This window comes from Melanaphis sacchari, unplaced genomic scaffold (assembly GCF_002803265.2).
Source record: "Melanaphis sacchari strain LSU unplaced genomic scaffold, SCAv2.0 Contig1291_pilon_pilon, whole genome shotgun sequence".
Classification (NCBI taxonomy): domain Eukaryota; kingdom Metazoa; phylum Arthropoda; class Insecta; order Hemiptera; family Aphididae; genus Melanaphis; species Melanaphis sacchari.
In genome coordinates this window covers 1-14,475 of record NW_020270520.1, presented here as the reverse complement: position 1 = coordinate 14,475, position 14,475 = coordinate 1, and the positions used below count along the sequence as shown (strand labels likewise).

The following is a 14,475-nucleotide window of genomic DNA, read 5'->3' as shown; positions in this document are numbered from 1 at the left end:
CATTGCTTGGCTGAATCCAATTTTTGCATTTGGTATCGACATTAATTCCTTCTGAGGTATTCCATCAGACGGAATAGCGTTATACAGGTTTACTTCATAACTACCATTCAATAAAACCGATTCTCCTTCATCAGTAAGTTCCCAATATTTGCTTGTCACTGGATCAGCAGTAATTATATTCCCCAAAGCCAATATGCTTTTAACAACACCAATAATTTTTTGATGGTCAATATTATTTTCTTTACTGAAGTCCCATGTGCTAAAGGAACCTTTAGTATCCAAACATTTTAATAACTGCTCTGAATCCATAATAAAAGAACGTTCAAAATTTATGAATCAATAAATTTAATTAAATAACGCGAAAAAAGAACAAGTGTGCGACACAAAAAAAACTATTTACTATTTAAATTAGTAAATTATAATTACATATCAAACAACAATACAATATTCTAAGATTTATATTTCAATATAGCGAGCTATTATCAAAATTGAATAACAATATTACTGTATCAAGACTATAGATAATATTATCATGAAAACTAGAGATAAGAATACCAAACTAACTTTCAAAGTGGAAAAATAGTAATTACTAATTAAGTAAAATCATAGAATAAATGCAATTTTATTCGCCTTGTAAACACATCCGTAAAAATAATCCACTATATAGATTGCTGGCTTAAAACGTTAGAACACGCCGGGTATGGCCGTATGGGATTAGATTGAGAAGAAATTCCCAAGTGGTAATCGTTTGACAACAGAAGAATGCAGGCTGTCCGTTTTTACTTTCTGAACGGATGAGTAAAATAAATTTTTTTTTTTTTGGTTCTGCAAAGTGTAAACGTAGAAAACACTATAATTTTTTATATATTTTTTAATATATTATGTGTCTTATGTAGCGATATTTGTGCCTTGTGGTCTATTCAGTTCAAATAACTATGTTTATAGTTGAGTATATATTATTTTCACCACCATATCTTCTTCTTCTTCTTCTTCTTCTTCTTCTCTTCTCTTCTCTTATAATATAAAACCAAAACCAGCTTCCGAAAAAATCCGCCAGAATGCTCGTACTTTAGTGTACTGGCCAATCGCAAAATTAAAATTTTTTCTTATCGTCGTTATCTAATATCTCCCGCGCGCGCCGTTATCGTTATCTCACGCCGCCGTCGTTATTATTTGTTTTTCTTATACCGTTTTTTCCGCTTTTCGCCCGTTTTTCCTGCCTTCAAAGACCTCTTTCCGTCGCGTTCTCTACGCCGTAGCCGAGAGCGGGTCTTTTTCGTCCCGTCCGTGCGCGTTTTTCGTTCGGATTCGGTCCTCCGTCGCGGAGGCGGCCACCTGCCGACGGACGTCGCTCGAATCGGTTTCGCCTTTTTCGCGTCCGCGCGTTTTCCGATCGCGTGAAACGCGTCTCTCGCGTCCCCGAATTCCGTTCGCGGCCGTCCCCGTCGCGTCCGTAAAACACGTACTCGCGGCGCGTTCTCCGATCGGTTATCGTATCGTCGCGTGTGTACTACTGTTTTTTTTTTTTACGATACGATAAATCATTTATCTTTATATCGAATACGCGTCGTTTTGTTTTCGATGTCTCCACCCTCGGACGCCTCCGCGACCTCATCGGTACTGTCTCGACGGCGTACGAAATACGACTTATTATGTGTATAAAAAAGATACGCGCGTCGGGTTTAACAGATTCTTATTTGTATTATACAAAAACATCGCAAAATTGTTGCTCTTCAGTCGTTGTTATGCCTTTAATTGCGTACGTTTGGGGGTGATATCGAGATATGTGTATGTGATGATAAACTCGGTACGTCATTAAGACGTACACGATTAAATAATGTAAATGAATACGTCAGAAACACTCTAAATGACAATAAATATGCGATTTACGGTTTCGTGACACGCGAATCGTAAAAATTGTATCGCTTAAACGACGTGTTATATAGTATTCGTCGCATCTTTAAAACGGTTTAAGTACTCGAGATTCGGTCGTAGTTTACAACTCAAACTGGAGTCGATAGTTGTTAGGATAGGTCCCCCGTCGTTAGGTAGGCAGAATCGAATCCCGTTCCGGCGTAATCCGGGTGGCTCCATGTGAAACTGCGTATTCGGATTTTTTGCATTTTTTTTTCCATTTAATTCGATCATTATTAATTACTATTTTCGTTTAGATATCCAGTCTTACACTACTAATAAAATATTTTTCAAATTTTAAAAATGAATTTTGATCTCACACATTTAATTTTATATTGCTTGATTGATGATGTCAAAATGAGCGTTTAATTATCAATCCGAGATTGATTATTTAAATATTAAAGCGCTTCAAATTGGACAAATGACTATATTATGTCCTAAGTGCCATGCAAAAAAAAATGGAAAGATGAAACCCATAGACTTTGCTGCGCTGACGGTAAAGTTGTTTTACACCAATTCGAGGATCTTCCAGACCCAATTAAAAGTTTAATTGATAATTCTCACCCTCTATCAAAACATTTCTTTGATAATTCTAGACGGTATAATACTCTGTTTCAAATGACATCATTTGGAGCAAACGAAATAATATTATAGAAGCCGTAATTCTTACAGGGCCAGCGAAAGGAGAAATTGCATTTATTCCATGAATTCCCATGATTCCCTCTGACTTACCGTTTTCTTTCAAACGGCTTCAATTCCCGGTTAAAGTTTCTTTTGCCAATACCATAAACAAAGCGCAAGGTCAAACATTCAAGTACGTTGGCGTAGATCTTCGTACAGAGTGCTTTTCACATGGCCAATTATACGTGGCATTTTCTCGAACTGGGGACCCGAATCATCTAATGATTTTAATTTCAACAGGAAATATAACAAAAAATATCATATACTCAGAAGTCTTATAAAATTCTTATTTTAATTCTTTTTTTTTCTTTTTTTTCTTCAACCTCAATAAAATTCTTTATCAACCATAAATTATTTCTTTTTTATCTGTATTATTTTTATCAACATGTTAATATAAGAAGAAGAAGTTCAGATGTAGCCTTCAATCGCGCTGCTTTCGAATACGATTCCGTAGTCGCTTACAAAGACCTTTTGTGTGTTGATATCGGCTCATTATATATCGTATGCCAGCATTGCAGCTCAACCACCAGAGCCATTGTATTCGTTTCTCTATGGAAATACATTCCAATCAAAACATTTCCTGGCGAATACACAAAATATAACTGAAGTTTTCAAATGACGTCATTTGGAGCAGAAGTTATTGAACAACCAGGCTACAACCCGAGTTATAAGGTAAAGGCGTTTGTAATAATAACACATTTTTTTTTTTACAAATGACCATTTAAATATTCAGATTCAAGGACAAATTCACCATCAAGCAGGCGCTTTGTTACCACAACCAAACGAAGATCATAAGTTCCTTCAGATATATTTCGTTGGTAATTCGGAAAATTACCATAGTGTTATAAAGTGTTATTGGAATTAATTATTAGCTGTGGAATGTTTTGATTGACGGCGTTGACTCTATTTTCCTGTGTAATAATTCACTTATTTTATATTTACCGTAACAATTATAATTATATCCAATCCAGCAATCACTCACGTTATTATGATTTTGGCATGGTCGTTTTGTATACCACGCCGACAACAACCCACTTGATACAGCCAAGCCAAAAGAAATTGCAATTTTAATATATGTCATGATTTGAAGTTTTTAAAATTATTAAAATTATTAAATTTTTTTTAATGTTAAATTTTGTACCGTTACTAGCTTGTGTTACAATATTACATACCAACCAAATAGAATAGAAGGAAGTTTTACATCCTTTCAATATAATTTATTAAATTAAAATACAATCATACATTTTAATCTATAATATTTAATAAAAATTAAAAACATAGCTTTTGTAATAGTTTTATTTTATTTCATAGCTGTATAAATAGGTATAAACAAAATATCTTGATAGTATAGATAGGTAGGTAGTCCAATAGAAAAAAAAAATCAACACGAATAATTTGAAAAAAAAATCAGTGAGGTAAATGTTAGTGACTGATTTAATTTATGAATTAAATTTGTATATGTTTGCAAATGATTAACCTACCTATTATTATACCAATGGGGCAGTCAGTAGTCATCACCTATAATAAAATGAAACATTTTTTAGTTGCACAACACGTGATTTTAAATAAATATTTTAAATTTCCATTGTTATCACTATAATTCGCGTCACGAAAACTTGCGGCCTTAAGGTTGACCACGTGTGGTACCCTTAACCACATCCACTGAATATATTGTGGTTGTGGTATCATTCTAAATAAATATTAAATAGGGTTGCCAGATTTTAAAATCTCCAAACCGGGAGACTATATTAAATAACTTTTTTTTTCTAGTTTCAAGTTAAACATTTCTAATACTTAAAAAAAAAAAAGAAAAATAAATAATCAATAAATCTATAAACATGTCGATAAAATTTAGATAACATATTACGATAATGATATAATTATACTATGTACAATATTATTTTATATATTATCATTAAATGATACAATATAAAGTTATTTTCTCTCGGTTCCCATTAACGGGGACAAAATTAATGACCAGCCGGGAAAACGGGATATGCTGTTAAAACCAGGACGAATAGCAAGCCTATACATGTATAAGTATTCCACTTACATATATATCTAAAATAAAATATATGTATTCTAATGCAGTAAATTTTCAATTTCAAGCATTGATTGAAAAACTTTTTAATATTATTTCACGTTATATACAATATATGCCCTAGGGTACAATAAGAATATTTTTTACAGAATGAAAAATATGAAGGAAGAAGTCACTCAGTGGTGACACTACCTGTTGATTGATTAAAGAATAAAAATAATTTAACACTATTATGGAGTGTTTCCCTTATATGGGGGTATGACAGGTTTTTATGACAAATTATTAGTTAAATATTACTTTGAAATAAACTAGTAAAAGTATTAAAAATTATAGGAATTAAATTGACGGAGATTGAACAATAAGTTTTGTCGAATAAAAGTTCGAAATTTGTTCTACAGCACAATTAGATACTTTAAATCTACAAAATACTTCAGAGTGAAAATATATTTCTGATGTTTGTTCTCTTAATTAATATTTATTTTAATGCTCTTGCTTCCATAAATATACCTTACAATTATAACTTGTTACAAAAAACTTTTTAATAATCATTTTTTCCACAAAACATTTGTTTCAAATCTGAAATCTTATGGAACAATATTAATGATTTGTAGAACTGTTTTAATAATGTCACAATATATCTTAATAATTAATCTGTGTTACGGCTGTTGATACTGTTGACAACTGTGCTTCAACTTAAAGTTTAAACTTTATAAGTCGAGAACCGAGGTTGACTACAATGGTCCCGTGACCCGTGTCTTTTTAGTTTATTATCACATCAAATATTGATAATATCACAGAACAATAATAATATTATTCTATGGTAATTACAAAAAGACAGCTGATTTTATATCTAAAAGAAAACAAAATTGTTTTATGAATTGTGATGAGATCACAAAATAGATCTATCAATTCTGTGATGAAGTTATCATAAAATTTGACGTTTTTTGTTATCTATAACAAATTACATAATAGTCATAATACACTAAAATTTGTGTTAACGATTTATTGAACAATGAATATTGAATATTAAACATTGATCAACTTTAAAATAATAAAAATTAATTTCATTTTCATTTTTCATAATTGGATGTTTTTTTATAGTCATTAAGAAAAAATATATGTCATGTATTCTTAATTAATTATAATTATTATAATTTACTTGTGTGTGTGAACATAAAGCATATTATTATTATCATTCAACTATTATTACAGTACGTTATGCGTCTCAGTTATAAGATAGACAATAGTTTTCATACAGATTAACTTTTTTTTTTAATTTTAATTTATTACGTACGATATAATTATATTATTATTGTATTATTGATAAAACAGTCGACTGTAAATAATTAGTGTTGACAGTGTTGTAATATTGTGTAATATTCGGTTCATAAAATTTTTGTCTAAATTTAAACGCTAATTTTTTTTTAATACAAATGAGTCGAATAATTTTTAAATGCACCAATAAAAAATTTAAAATATTTCAATCATGACTGAAGAAAACGAGGCTTCATCAATTTACAGGTGAGATACTACTTCAGTATTTTCATAGAATATGAATAAGTTTAACATAAAACAAATATTTAGAGAGTATAATATTTCTTTATTACCGTTTTAGAGGGTGTTCCTTTTGGAGCTGGTTTTCTTGGAGTTCAATGTCTTGGAAATGTTTACAAGAAGCTGAGCGGAAATTATTTGCATGTATGTTATACATACTTTAACATTATTTTTGTTTTATATTTCAATATTAACAATTATTTATAGATGTTCAATCTCCATATCGAACTCGATATGTTAACCTAGGCCCAGTTGTTGAACAAGAAGATAAAATATGGACATTGGAAGTTAACACTGAAAAACGTGGAACTCCTATAGTTTTGTTACATGGTTTTGGTGCTGGTATTGGGCTTTGGTGCATGAATGTTGACAAAATATCAAATAATCGTAGACCTGTATATGCCATGGATCTTTTGGGCTTTGGTCGTAGTTCTAGACCAAAATTTAGTACAGATCCTGAACAAGTGGAACTTCAATTTGTAAATGCTATTGAAAAATGGAGATCAGAAATTAAGCTTGAAAAATTTGTTCTTCTTGGTCATAGTTTTGGAGGATATTTAGCTACTGCTTATTCTATACAACATCCTGAAAGGTATAGCAACTAGTTATACTCAGGTGCTGATTAAGATATGAAAGTATGGGATGGAATATTTATGACAACAATTTATAATTTTATAAGTTATTTCTTTTTTCATGTTAGGTTTTGATAATTGCCCATAGAATAGCTCTACCTCACTGTCTTTACATTGATTTATAAAAAATGTTTAATATTTTTAGTACAATGGAAAAATATGAACAACTATTGCCATTTGTCAGTTATTTAGGGATCCTCATGTGGATGGAACTTTTTAGTAAATGTTCCTAAACAGGTATGCTCGTGACTTTTGCACCTCCATTAAATGGCCATCAAACAACCTGCTGCAACCAACTATGTGTTCTGTATAGACATAGCTATTTAGGCTGATTCTAAAAGAACCACTGTCATTTAATATCGGCACCCTACTTAATTGACAATAATTATAACTAAATTATTTAATTTCATAAAGCAAAGATACATTATAACTAAGATTTTATATAGCTGAGAATGAAAAAAAACCAAATTTCAACGATACTGACAGTTAATTATATACAATATAAAAAATAATTTTCTAAACATAATTACTATCATTGCTGTATGTACGCAAATATTGTGTATACTCTTCAATGGCATAAAAAAAATATAAAAATATGATAGATTTTATAGGGAAAATATTTAGGTATCAAAGCAAATTGTGTTAAGACATTGGGTACTATAACACTTCTGTACCTTGATATTATGATTCAATAAGTAGTTTTTAAAATATTTTGTAGAGTTCACCATTTAATACTTGCTGATCCTTGGGGATTTCCTGAAGAAGATAAAAATATTAAGAGCAAAATTCCTTGGTGGGCCAAAGGAATATTTTATGCTCTTAAATCATTAAATCCATTGTGGCCAGTTAGATTTGCTGGTCCTTATGGTAAATTAAATTTTATAGTTTTTTTTTAAGTTAATAGGTTTTTAACCATTAAAATGATTTTGTGTGCTTATTAATTTTAAAGGTCAATGGTTAGTGACAAATTTAAGATCTGATATATTGAAAAAGTTTGAACCAGTTCTCGGAGAACAATCTACTGTGATTGGAGAGTATATATTTCAATGTAATTCTCAACGGGCAACGTATGTTTTATTTATTATTTCAAAGTACTAATAGTAATTTTCTGATAAAAACAATTATAATTTAGCCATTCCAGTTTAAATTTTACTATAAAATTTTATTTAACATTATTAAATTTAATTATTCTACAATAACAATATATTTCTGTATTCAATGAATTATAAGTTTAAGAGTTAAGAGGGATATACTATACCAAAAGAAAGTGTGTGCAGGTTTAACATTTATTACTATTATGGCACCAAATAAATTAAAGAAAATAATTTTAAAATCATCTTAACCATTTACATTAAAATTTATATTATGTAAGTTTTGATTTTAACTATTATTTCTTTAATTATGTGGTTCATAAGTCATAAATAATAAATATTTTAACTCTAATTTTACTTTTCCGTAATTTATTACTGGCTTAATGCATTTATTGTTGTTCATAGTAATATTAAGTTCACATAGAGAATTAAATCATTGAAAGGCAAGAAATAATAGTTCTATTAAATATATCTATTAAGGTTTATATTCTTTGTAATAAATAGTGGAAAACCACTGCCGTCCTAATTATATTATAGTAGATAGTTGTAGGTATTTAGAAGCTGCAGGGAGAATGTTCCTCAAGATTTATTATTTAAGATTAAAAAATAATTTAATTTTTATTAACAAAATCTTTACCCCACACCAAGCAAGTACAAATTACTAATTCTTTTTTTATAATAAAACAAAATTATTATAGTATATTTTCTCTGCAGCATCAAACAGAGGAACAGCATAGTGCTATGACGCCAATGTTTGGACTGCTAGTAAATATTGTATTTAGATGGAATATGGAAAATGTACCTTAAGAGATATTTAAAAAAAGCAATATTTACATAATTTAAGACGTGCCAAGTATTTCTAAATTATAATCATACATATTTCAGAAGTTACTATACGTGCTTGTTTTGTTTCTGTCTTATATTCACTTAACTGCAAATTTAACAGGATATATATTAACTAAAATCATGTAAAGTTATTTTTTACCAATTTTATTTTAAAATAAATTATGACTAAGCTAATAAGTAACTTAATAATTCATTAAAATTAAAAAATAATAAGCTTGAGCTTAGTTAATATTCTCTTCTATAAATTTAATATCAATTAAGGTATAAATTTACTCTGATATTAATTATAATTTAACTATGGTAAGAATCCAGTATATCAAATTGATATGTTACGTATATTTAAGACAGACAACACAATAGTTATAGCATCTTTTTAATGTTGATTATTTAATAAGTACTTATGTATCAACAAAAAATTAAAAATTAAATTAATTATATATTTATTAATGACTAAGGTTATTTTTAAATTGTTGTGTGGCGAGGTTTTAAACATACTCGCCAACTTATAATTTATAATGTATATTAAATGTAAAATGTCTTTATTTAATGCATTTTAGGGGCGAAAGTGCTTTTACGTCACTAGTTACTGGTTTTGGTTGGGCAAAGAACCCAATGATTAAACGTGTGCAATATTTAGATAAAAGAGTGCCCATTACATTCATTTATGGACAAAACACTTGGATGGATAAAAGTATTGGACAGAAAGTTAAATCAGAAAGAGAAAATTATTTTGTAAACGTTGAGGTTATATATTTTAGCTATTAATAATTAATATAAATTATTATGTACTTTTTTTATAAGTAATAATTAATACTGCTTTTTGTATTACAGACTATACCCAATGCTGGCCATCATGTTTTTGCTGATCAATTTGAAGTATTTAATAATCTAGTAGATAAAATATGCGAAGAAAAAGTAATTGAAATTGAAGAATAATGAAGTCACAATATAAGTTATATGTTTTATAGTTATATTACATGTTGCATTAATTATTTATTTACATTAAAATAAAAATATTAGTTAATTTTACTTAAATCCATATCATCATCATCTGACTCTAATGGTTTTACTTGACTCATTAACAAGAATTTATCAATTTTATCTGTAGAATCTTCATCCATGTATGTAGTATAAGGTTCCAATGTTCCACTTTTTCTTTTTGACATACGTTCTGTAATTGTATCCAAACGACCCTTCAATTTTAATAGCTTCCAATGGTATGATGACAAGTTTTCTAATGGGGTTATGTTAGGTAAACACTAAAGTAAATAAAAAAAAAAACAATTAATTTGAAAAAAGAACTGTGATTATTTCAACTTATAGCGCATAGAAAAATAAACCTCTATAGTTAGCATTGTACTAGAATTAAAGCACTGATAAAATATTTATGTTTTCATTTTTATTTTATTTTACTTAAACATTTACTTACTAAATTTCTTACCTCTCCAGATTCCATTTTAGAAACTAAGTGGCTATTATAATTTAGATGTGATTCCATAAACTACTATACAGGACTCTAGATTGGATAGTAGAGTAGACCGTAGACTTATACACAATATTACAATGAGTGAATGACACTAGCGACATGCCAACATCAAAAAGTTTTTTATTAACAAAAAAGTGATGCTTTTAAATTTTTCATTGATAATTAAGAAATGGAAGGACCCAGCCATTTTTGATAAAGAAATAATCGTATCAACCATGACCCAGGTTAGCTATTAGTGAATAACAAACCATGGACGATGAGTTGCCTATTGTGTGCCCCTCATCCAGATTATATCTACTTGTAAATTATTTTCCATTAACGTTATTCAATCAATATTTTAGAATCTAGATAATAGAAAGCTAGTGCCACAAATAGGATTCTTGAAACCTTAGAAAAAATACATTTATTGGGCCTTGAGCAGAAAACTCTAAAGCTTTTGTACGTAATGTTTTTTTATAAGTCCATAACTTATAATCAAAGGTAATGTTGATGGTGAAAATGCCTTACCCGCGTGAAGAGGGTATAGTGAGTAGTGACCATCCAATGTGTTGTTTTAAAACAAAACTAATCCGCTATTTGTTTGTTTTTATTTCAGATATTAATTAAAGACTTAGTATATTTATTATATATTATGTCAAAATATGGTTATAAATAAAATATTGCAAAACATAAATATCAGACTTATATTTAAATAAATAATTATAAAAAACATTATTTAAAATGATAAAAAAAATGATAAAAATAAAGACGTTGATAATAAAATATCAATTTGTCAAATCTACTTAATACTAATAGTTAAAATAAAATGTCATGTTTACCATATTTATATGTATACGCATATTGTATACTCGTTTACTCGTACTCGTATAAATAGAATTTAATAATAGTTTCACCCAAATCATTATTAAAAATAAAAATTCATTTTTTTTTTTGCTTTTAAATTAGCAAAGTAATTTATAGTCTTGTCCAAATTTATTTCAGATGTACGGTGTTATTCAACAATTAGTATAGCTATATTAATCAGACTATATTGTGTTATTAAATTCCTTAAGAAATTCTTCATAATTTATAATTTGGAGAATGATCTTTTTGCTATTGCAACTGTAACTAGTTATATCTAAAATAAAATGTATATAGGCTCCAAGAACTTCGCAGTGACGAATAGAAAAATAATTTTCAAAAAATAAAAACTGTGAGTTTGCCAGTTGTTTTTAAATTTTTGTTTATGATCATTTTCCTAAAGATAAGTTGACTAGTAAATTCAGAACCTACTTGATCGATATTTAAATACTAAGTCATAAGATTCTTCAATAATCATAATTTATTTGAATTAAATAATTGTTTGATTGTTATATTGTTATAATTTAAAAATATTATTCATGGATACTTTAAATTTTTAACCTAATTTATTTTATTTTAATTTATACCCATAATGACATTTTTAAATGTTATATTCAGCACAAAAATAAATTGAATCTATCGTAATACTATAATAACGATAAAATAAATTAGCTACTCTAATAACAATAAATATATACATCACAAAATATTCTTAATTATGTAAGCAACAAAATCGTCTTTGCTAAGATTTATCTTTCATCTGCGATGATTTATAATTGAATTCAAATTAAACATATCCATTACAGTGACTTACTATGAGGTACATTCGATACATTCTACACATATTGTACAGCATTACAGCAGAGCGGTTACTTCCTTTCTCTTTCTTATTTTTTTGTTCTCTCCGATTATTTAGAAAAATATTAGACATACTTTATTTTTGATCCTCCTAAATACTAATTCCTCTCAAAGCATTTATACTGCAGCCTACAAATGTAATGATATTGCTCCAGATGAAATGACAGCAGATAGACACGTAAAAAGTACACTTAAAAATCAATACATTCATCACTGAGCTTAGAATCACATAAGTCTGAAACTAAACTCAATTTAGCGAAACAAGTAACAATACACTGATTCTGTTCATTCCTACACGACATACTGCCACTCAGACTATGACCATGATGTGAGAGTGTACGATATATTCTATATTCCTTATTGGACAGAGTAAATGCAGTCGTTGGTATAGGCTTACAGTTGACCCGAGTCATCAGAGTGCAGACCTAATGGTACAATCCGTTCCTGAATTCTACCAATCAATAAATCTCAACACCGTCTTCATTTTTAGTCCAACAGTCAAGTCAACCAGCAGGTACTACGCAGGACGCACACCACAAACGCAAATGATACTCTTTCAGCCAATACATTATTTCATGTTTTCTAAATTCGTTGATAGATTTAAATATAAAATCGATTCCCGGTGCTGCTTGGATACGTCGTGCGGTCTACATACTTACTCCATTATATTGTTATGTAGATCGTATAGATATGACGCAATATTTTATAATATATTAAAACAAATAAACCGCGCTAACTTAAAAACGCAGTAGCACGTTCTTCATTATTAGCGACAGTCAAATAGAAATCGAACCTCAGTGGCTATATCGAGAGGTACACACTACACTGTAATCATAAATTCATAATAGATGCATTGCATTTTTAGTTATAATTCAAAGTATTTTACTGCGGTCTTTGATTTAAAAATTCTACCGAGACCACGGTTCTATCTCGTATCACCTCTAACTTTTCATACTCATGAAATTATGGCGCCAACATAAATAATATTGATAATAATATACTGAATAATATTTTTCTTTGATGTTTGTGTATCAAGTATCAACACTATCAACTATCAACACAATAGATAAATAGTTGCAATTAATGCAATTGAAAATGTCAAGTTTAAAATTAGTTATTTTGTAATTTAATCGTAATTTTATAAATCTAATTGTCTAGTTATTTATGTTCGTTCGTTATTGATAATTCATTTTGAATCGTAAGTTATTTTTTATTGGAAACATTGTAAAATTTCTATATTACTTTGATATTACAGAAATGGAAATTACTGAAGTATTGCCAATAAAATCTTTAGAAGAAGCATTGTCATGGAAACCATTGACTGAATCCCTTCCTGTTATAGATTTGCAGGATCGTGCAAATTACTCTATTAATGGCAAAGATTATAAATGTCATGAACGTTTCTTAACATCAAAACGGTTGCTTAATCAAGGCCTTCCAAAAACACTCATATGTCATGATATGCAGGGGGGTTACTTAAATGATAGATTTGTAAATGGGACAAAATCTAGTAATGAGTATACATTTTATAATTGGTCTGTAATAGATACATTTGTTTATTTTAGCCATCATTTTATCACTATACCACCAATTGGTTGGATAAATGCAGCACATAAACATGGTGTTAAAGTACTTGGAACATTAATTACAGAATGGACTGATGGAAACACTCTATGGTTACAAGTATTTAGTAATTTAGAAAAACGAGATCATTTAGTAGATAAGTTAGTGGAAATATGTAAACATTATAAATTTGATGGTTACCTTTTTAATGTTGAAAATGAATTAGAATCAGAAAACATTGAAAATATGATAGAAACAGTAAGTTTATTAAGAACTAAATTAAAGACTGAAATAACACATTCTGAAGTGATTTGGTATGATTCTGTTAGTATGGAAACTGGAAAACTTATTTGGCAAAATCAACTAAATAATCATAATAAATTAGCATTTCAAGCTTGTGATGGCATATTTCTTAACTATAATTGGAAAGAAGAAGATCTTGTAAAATCTGTTGCTAATGCTGGAAATAGAGTAATTGATGTTTATGTAGGAGTAGATGTATTTGGTAGAAATTGCATTGGAGGTCTTGATTGTCATAAGTCATTAGAAATAATTAGAAAATATGACTTATCTGTAGCAATTTTTGCACCTGCTTGGACCTATGAAACATTAAGCGATAAGAATAAATTCAATTTGGTAGAAGATACATTTTGGAGAAAACTTTATCCGTTTTTGTATATTCACATTCCTTGTTCTTTACCATTTTCTACGTACTTTTGTCGAGGTTATGGATCAAAAAAGATTGAAAATTTTGTTTTGTCTTCTTTGGATGCCTGGTATAATTTATCAAAACTAAATTATCAACCATCTGTTCCATTATGTTTACTAGATGGTAACTTTCCTTGTATTTCTTATATTGACGGTGAAGCAGTTTTAGGTGGCGGTTGCTTTAGATTAAATGGTAACAATGAAAATACTTCTTATCATAGGATATTTGTTTGTCATTTTGAAATTAAATCAACATTATAC

The 14,475-nt window shown here is 28.8% G+C and overlaps 4 protein-coding genes across 5 annotated transcripts; 2 read left to right on the top strand and 2 right to left on the bottom strand.

The window, feature by feature from the left end:
- Positions 1 to 448, bottom strand: LOC112591078 (phenylalanine--tRNA ligase alpha subunit-like; the record flags this gene model as incomplete). Its single annotated transcript, XM_025334732.1, is given in 1 exon segment — positions 1 to 448. A coding segment is annotated over 1 exon segment (309 nt), but the record flags the coding sequence as incomplete, so codon positions are not given.
- A 5,434-nt stretch (positions 449 to 5,882) lies between these two features.
- Positions 5,883 to 9,735, top strand: LOC112591080 (protein ABHD4). The gene is made up of 7 exons (XM_025334734.1): positions 5,883 to 6,157; positions 6,252 to 6,334; positions 6,398 to 6,782; positions 7,541 to 7,689; positions 7,772 to 7,889; positions 9,317 to 9,503; positions 9,591 to 9,735. The coding sequence occupies exons 1-7, from the start codon at positions 6,123 to 6,125 to the stop codon at positions 9,693 to 9,695; spliced, it is 1,062 nt and encodes a 353-aa protein (XP_025190519.1). The 5' UTR covers positions 5,883 to 6,122; the 3' UTR covers positions 9,696 to 9,735.
- LOC112591082 lies at positions 9,644 to 10,432 on the bottom strand. 2 transcript variants are annotated; one of them, XM_025334735.1, is made up of 2 exons: positions 10,189 to 10,432; positions 9,644 to 10,018 (listed from the first exon to the last, which is right to left on the bottom strand). In XM_025334735.1, the coding sequence occupies exons 1-2, from the start codon at positions 10,255 to 10,257 to the stop codon at positions 9,776 to 9,778; spliced, it is 312 nt and encodes a 103-aa protein (XP_025190520.1). In that variant the 5' UTR covers positions 10,258 to 10,432; the 3' UTR covers positions 9,644 to 9,775. The 2 variants fall into 2 exon arrangements, with proteins under 2 accessions (XP_025190520.1, XP_025190521.1); XM_025334736.1 differs by having other exon boundaries at positions 10,201 to 10,418.
- Positions 10,433 to 13,005: 2,573 nt separating this feature from the next.
- Positions 13,006 to 14,472, top strand: LOC112591079 (cytosolic endo-beta-N-acetylglucosaminidase-like; the record flags this gene model as incomplete). Its single annotated transcript, XM_025334733.1, has 2 exons — positions 13,006 to 13,141; positions 13,199 to 14,472. A coding segment is annotated over exon 2 (1,272 nt), but the record flags the coding sequence as incomplete, so codon positions are not given.
- Between the last annotated feature and the right edge of the window lie 3 nt (positions 14,473 to 14,475).

Bases quoted from the DNA above. Each gene is read 5' to 3' on its own strand.
- LOC112591082 (XM_025334735.1), bottom strand. From the start codon at position 10,257: ATGGAATCACATCTAAATTATAATAGCCACTTAGTTTCTAAAATGGAA. The intron at 10,019-10,188 runs GTAAGTAAATGT...TATTTACTTTAG, and splicing joins CTGGAGAGGTAAGAAATTTA to TGTTTACCTAACATAACCCC.
- LOC112591080 (XM_025334734.1), top strand. From the start codon at position 6,123: ATGACTGAAGAAAACGAGGCTTCATCAATTTACAG. The intron at 6,335-6,397 runs GTATGTTATACA...AATTATTTATAG, and splicing joins TGAGCGGAAATTATTTGCAT to ATGTTCAATCTCCATATCGA. The intron at 7,690-7,771 runs GTAAATTAAATT...TTAATTTTAAAG, and splicing joins TAGATTTGCTGGTCCTTATG to GTCAATGGTTAGTGACAAAT.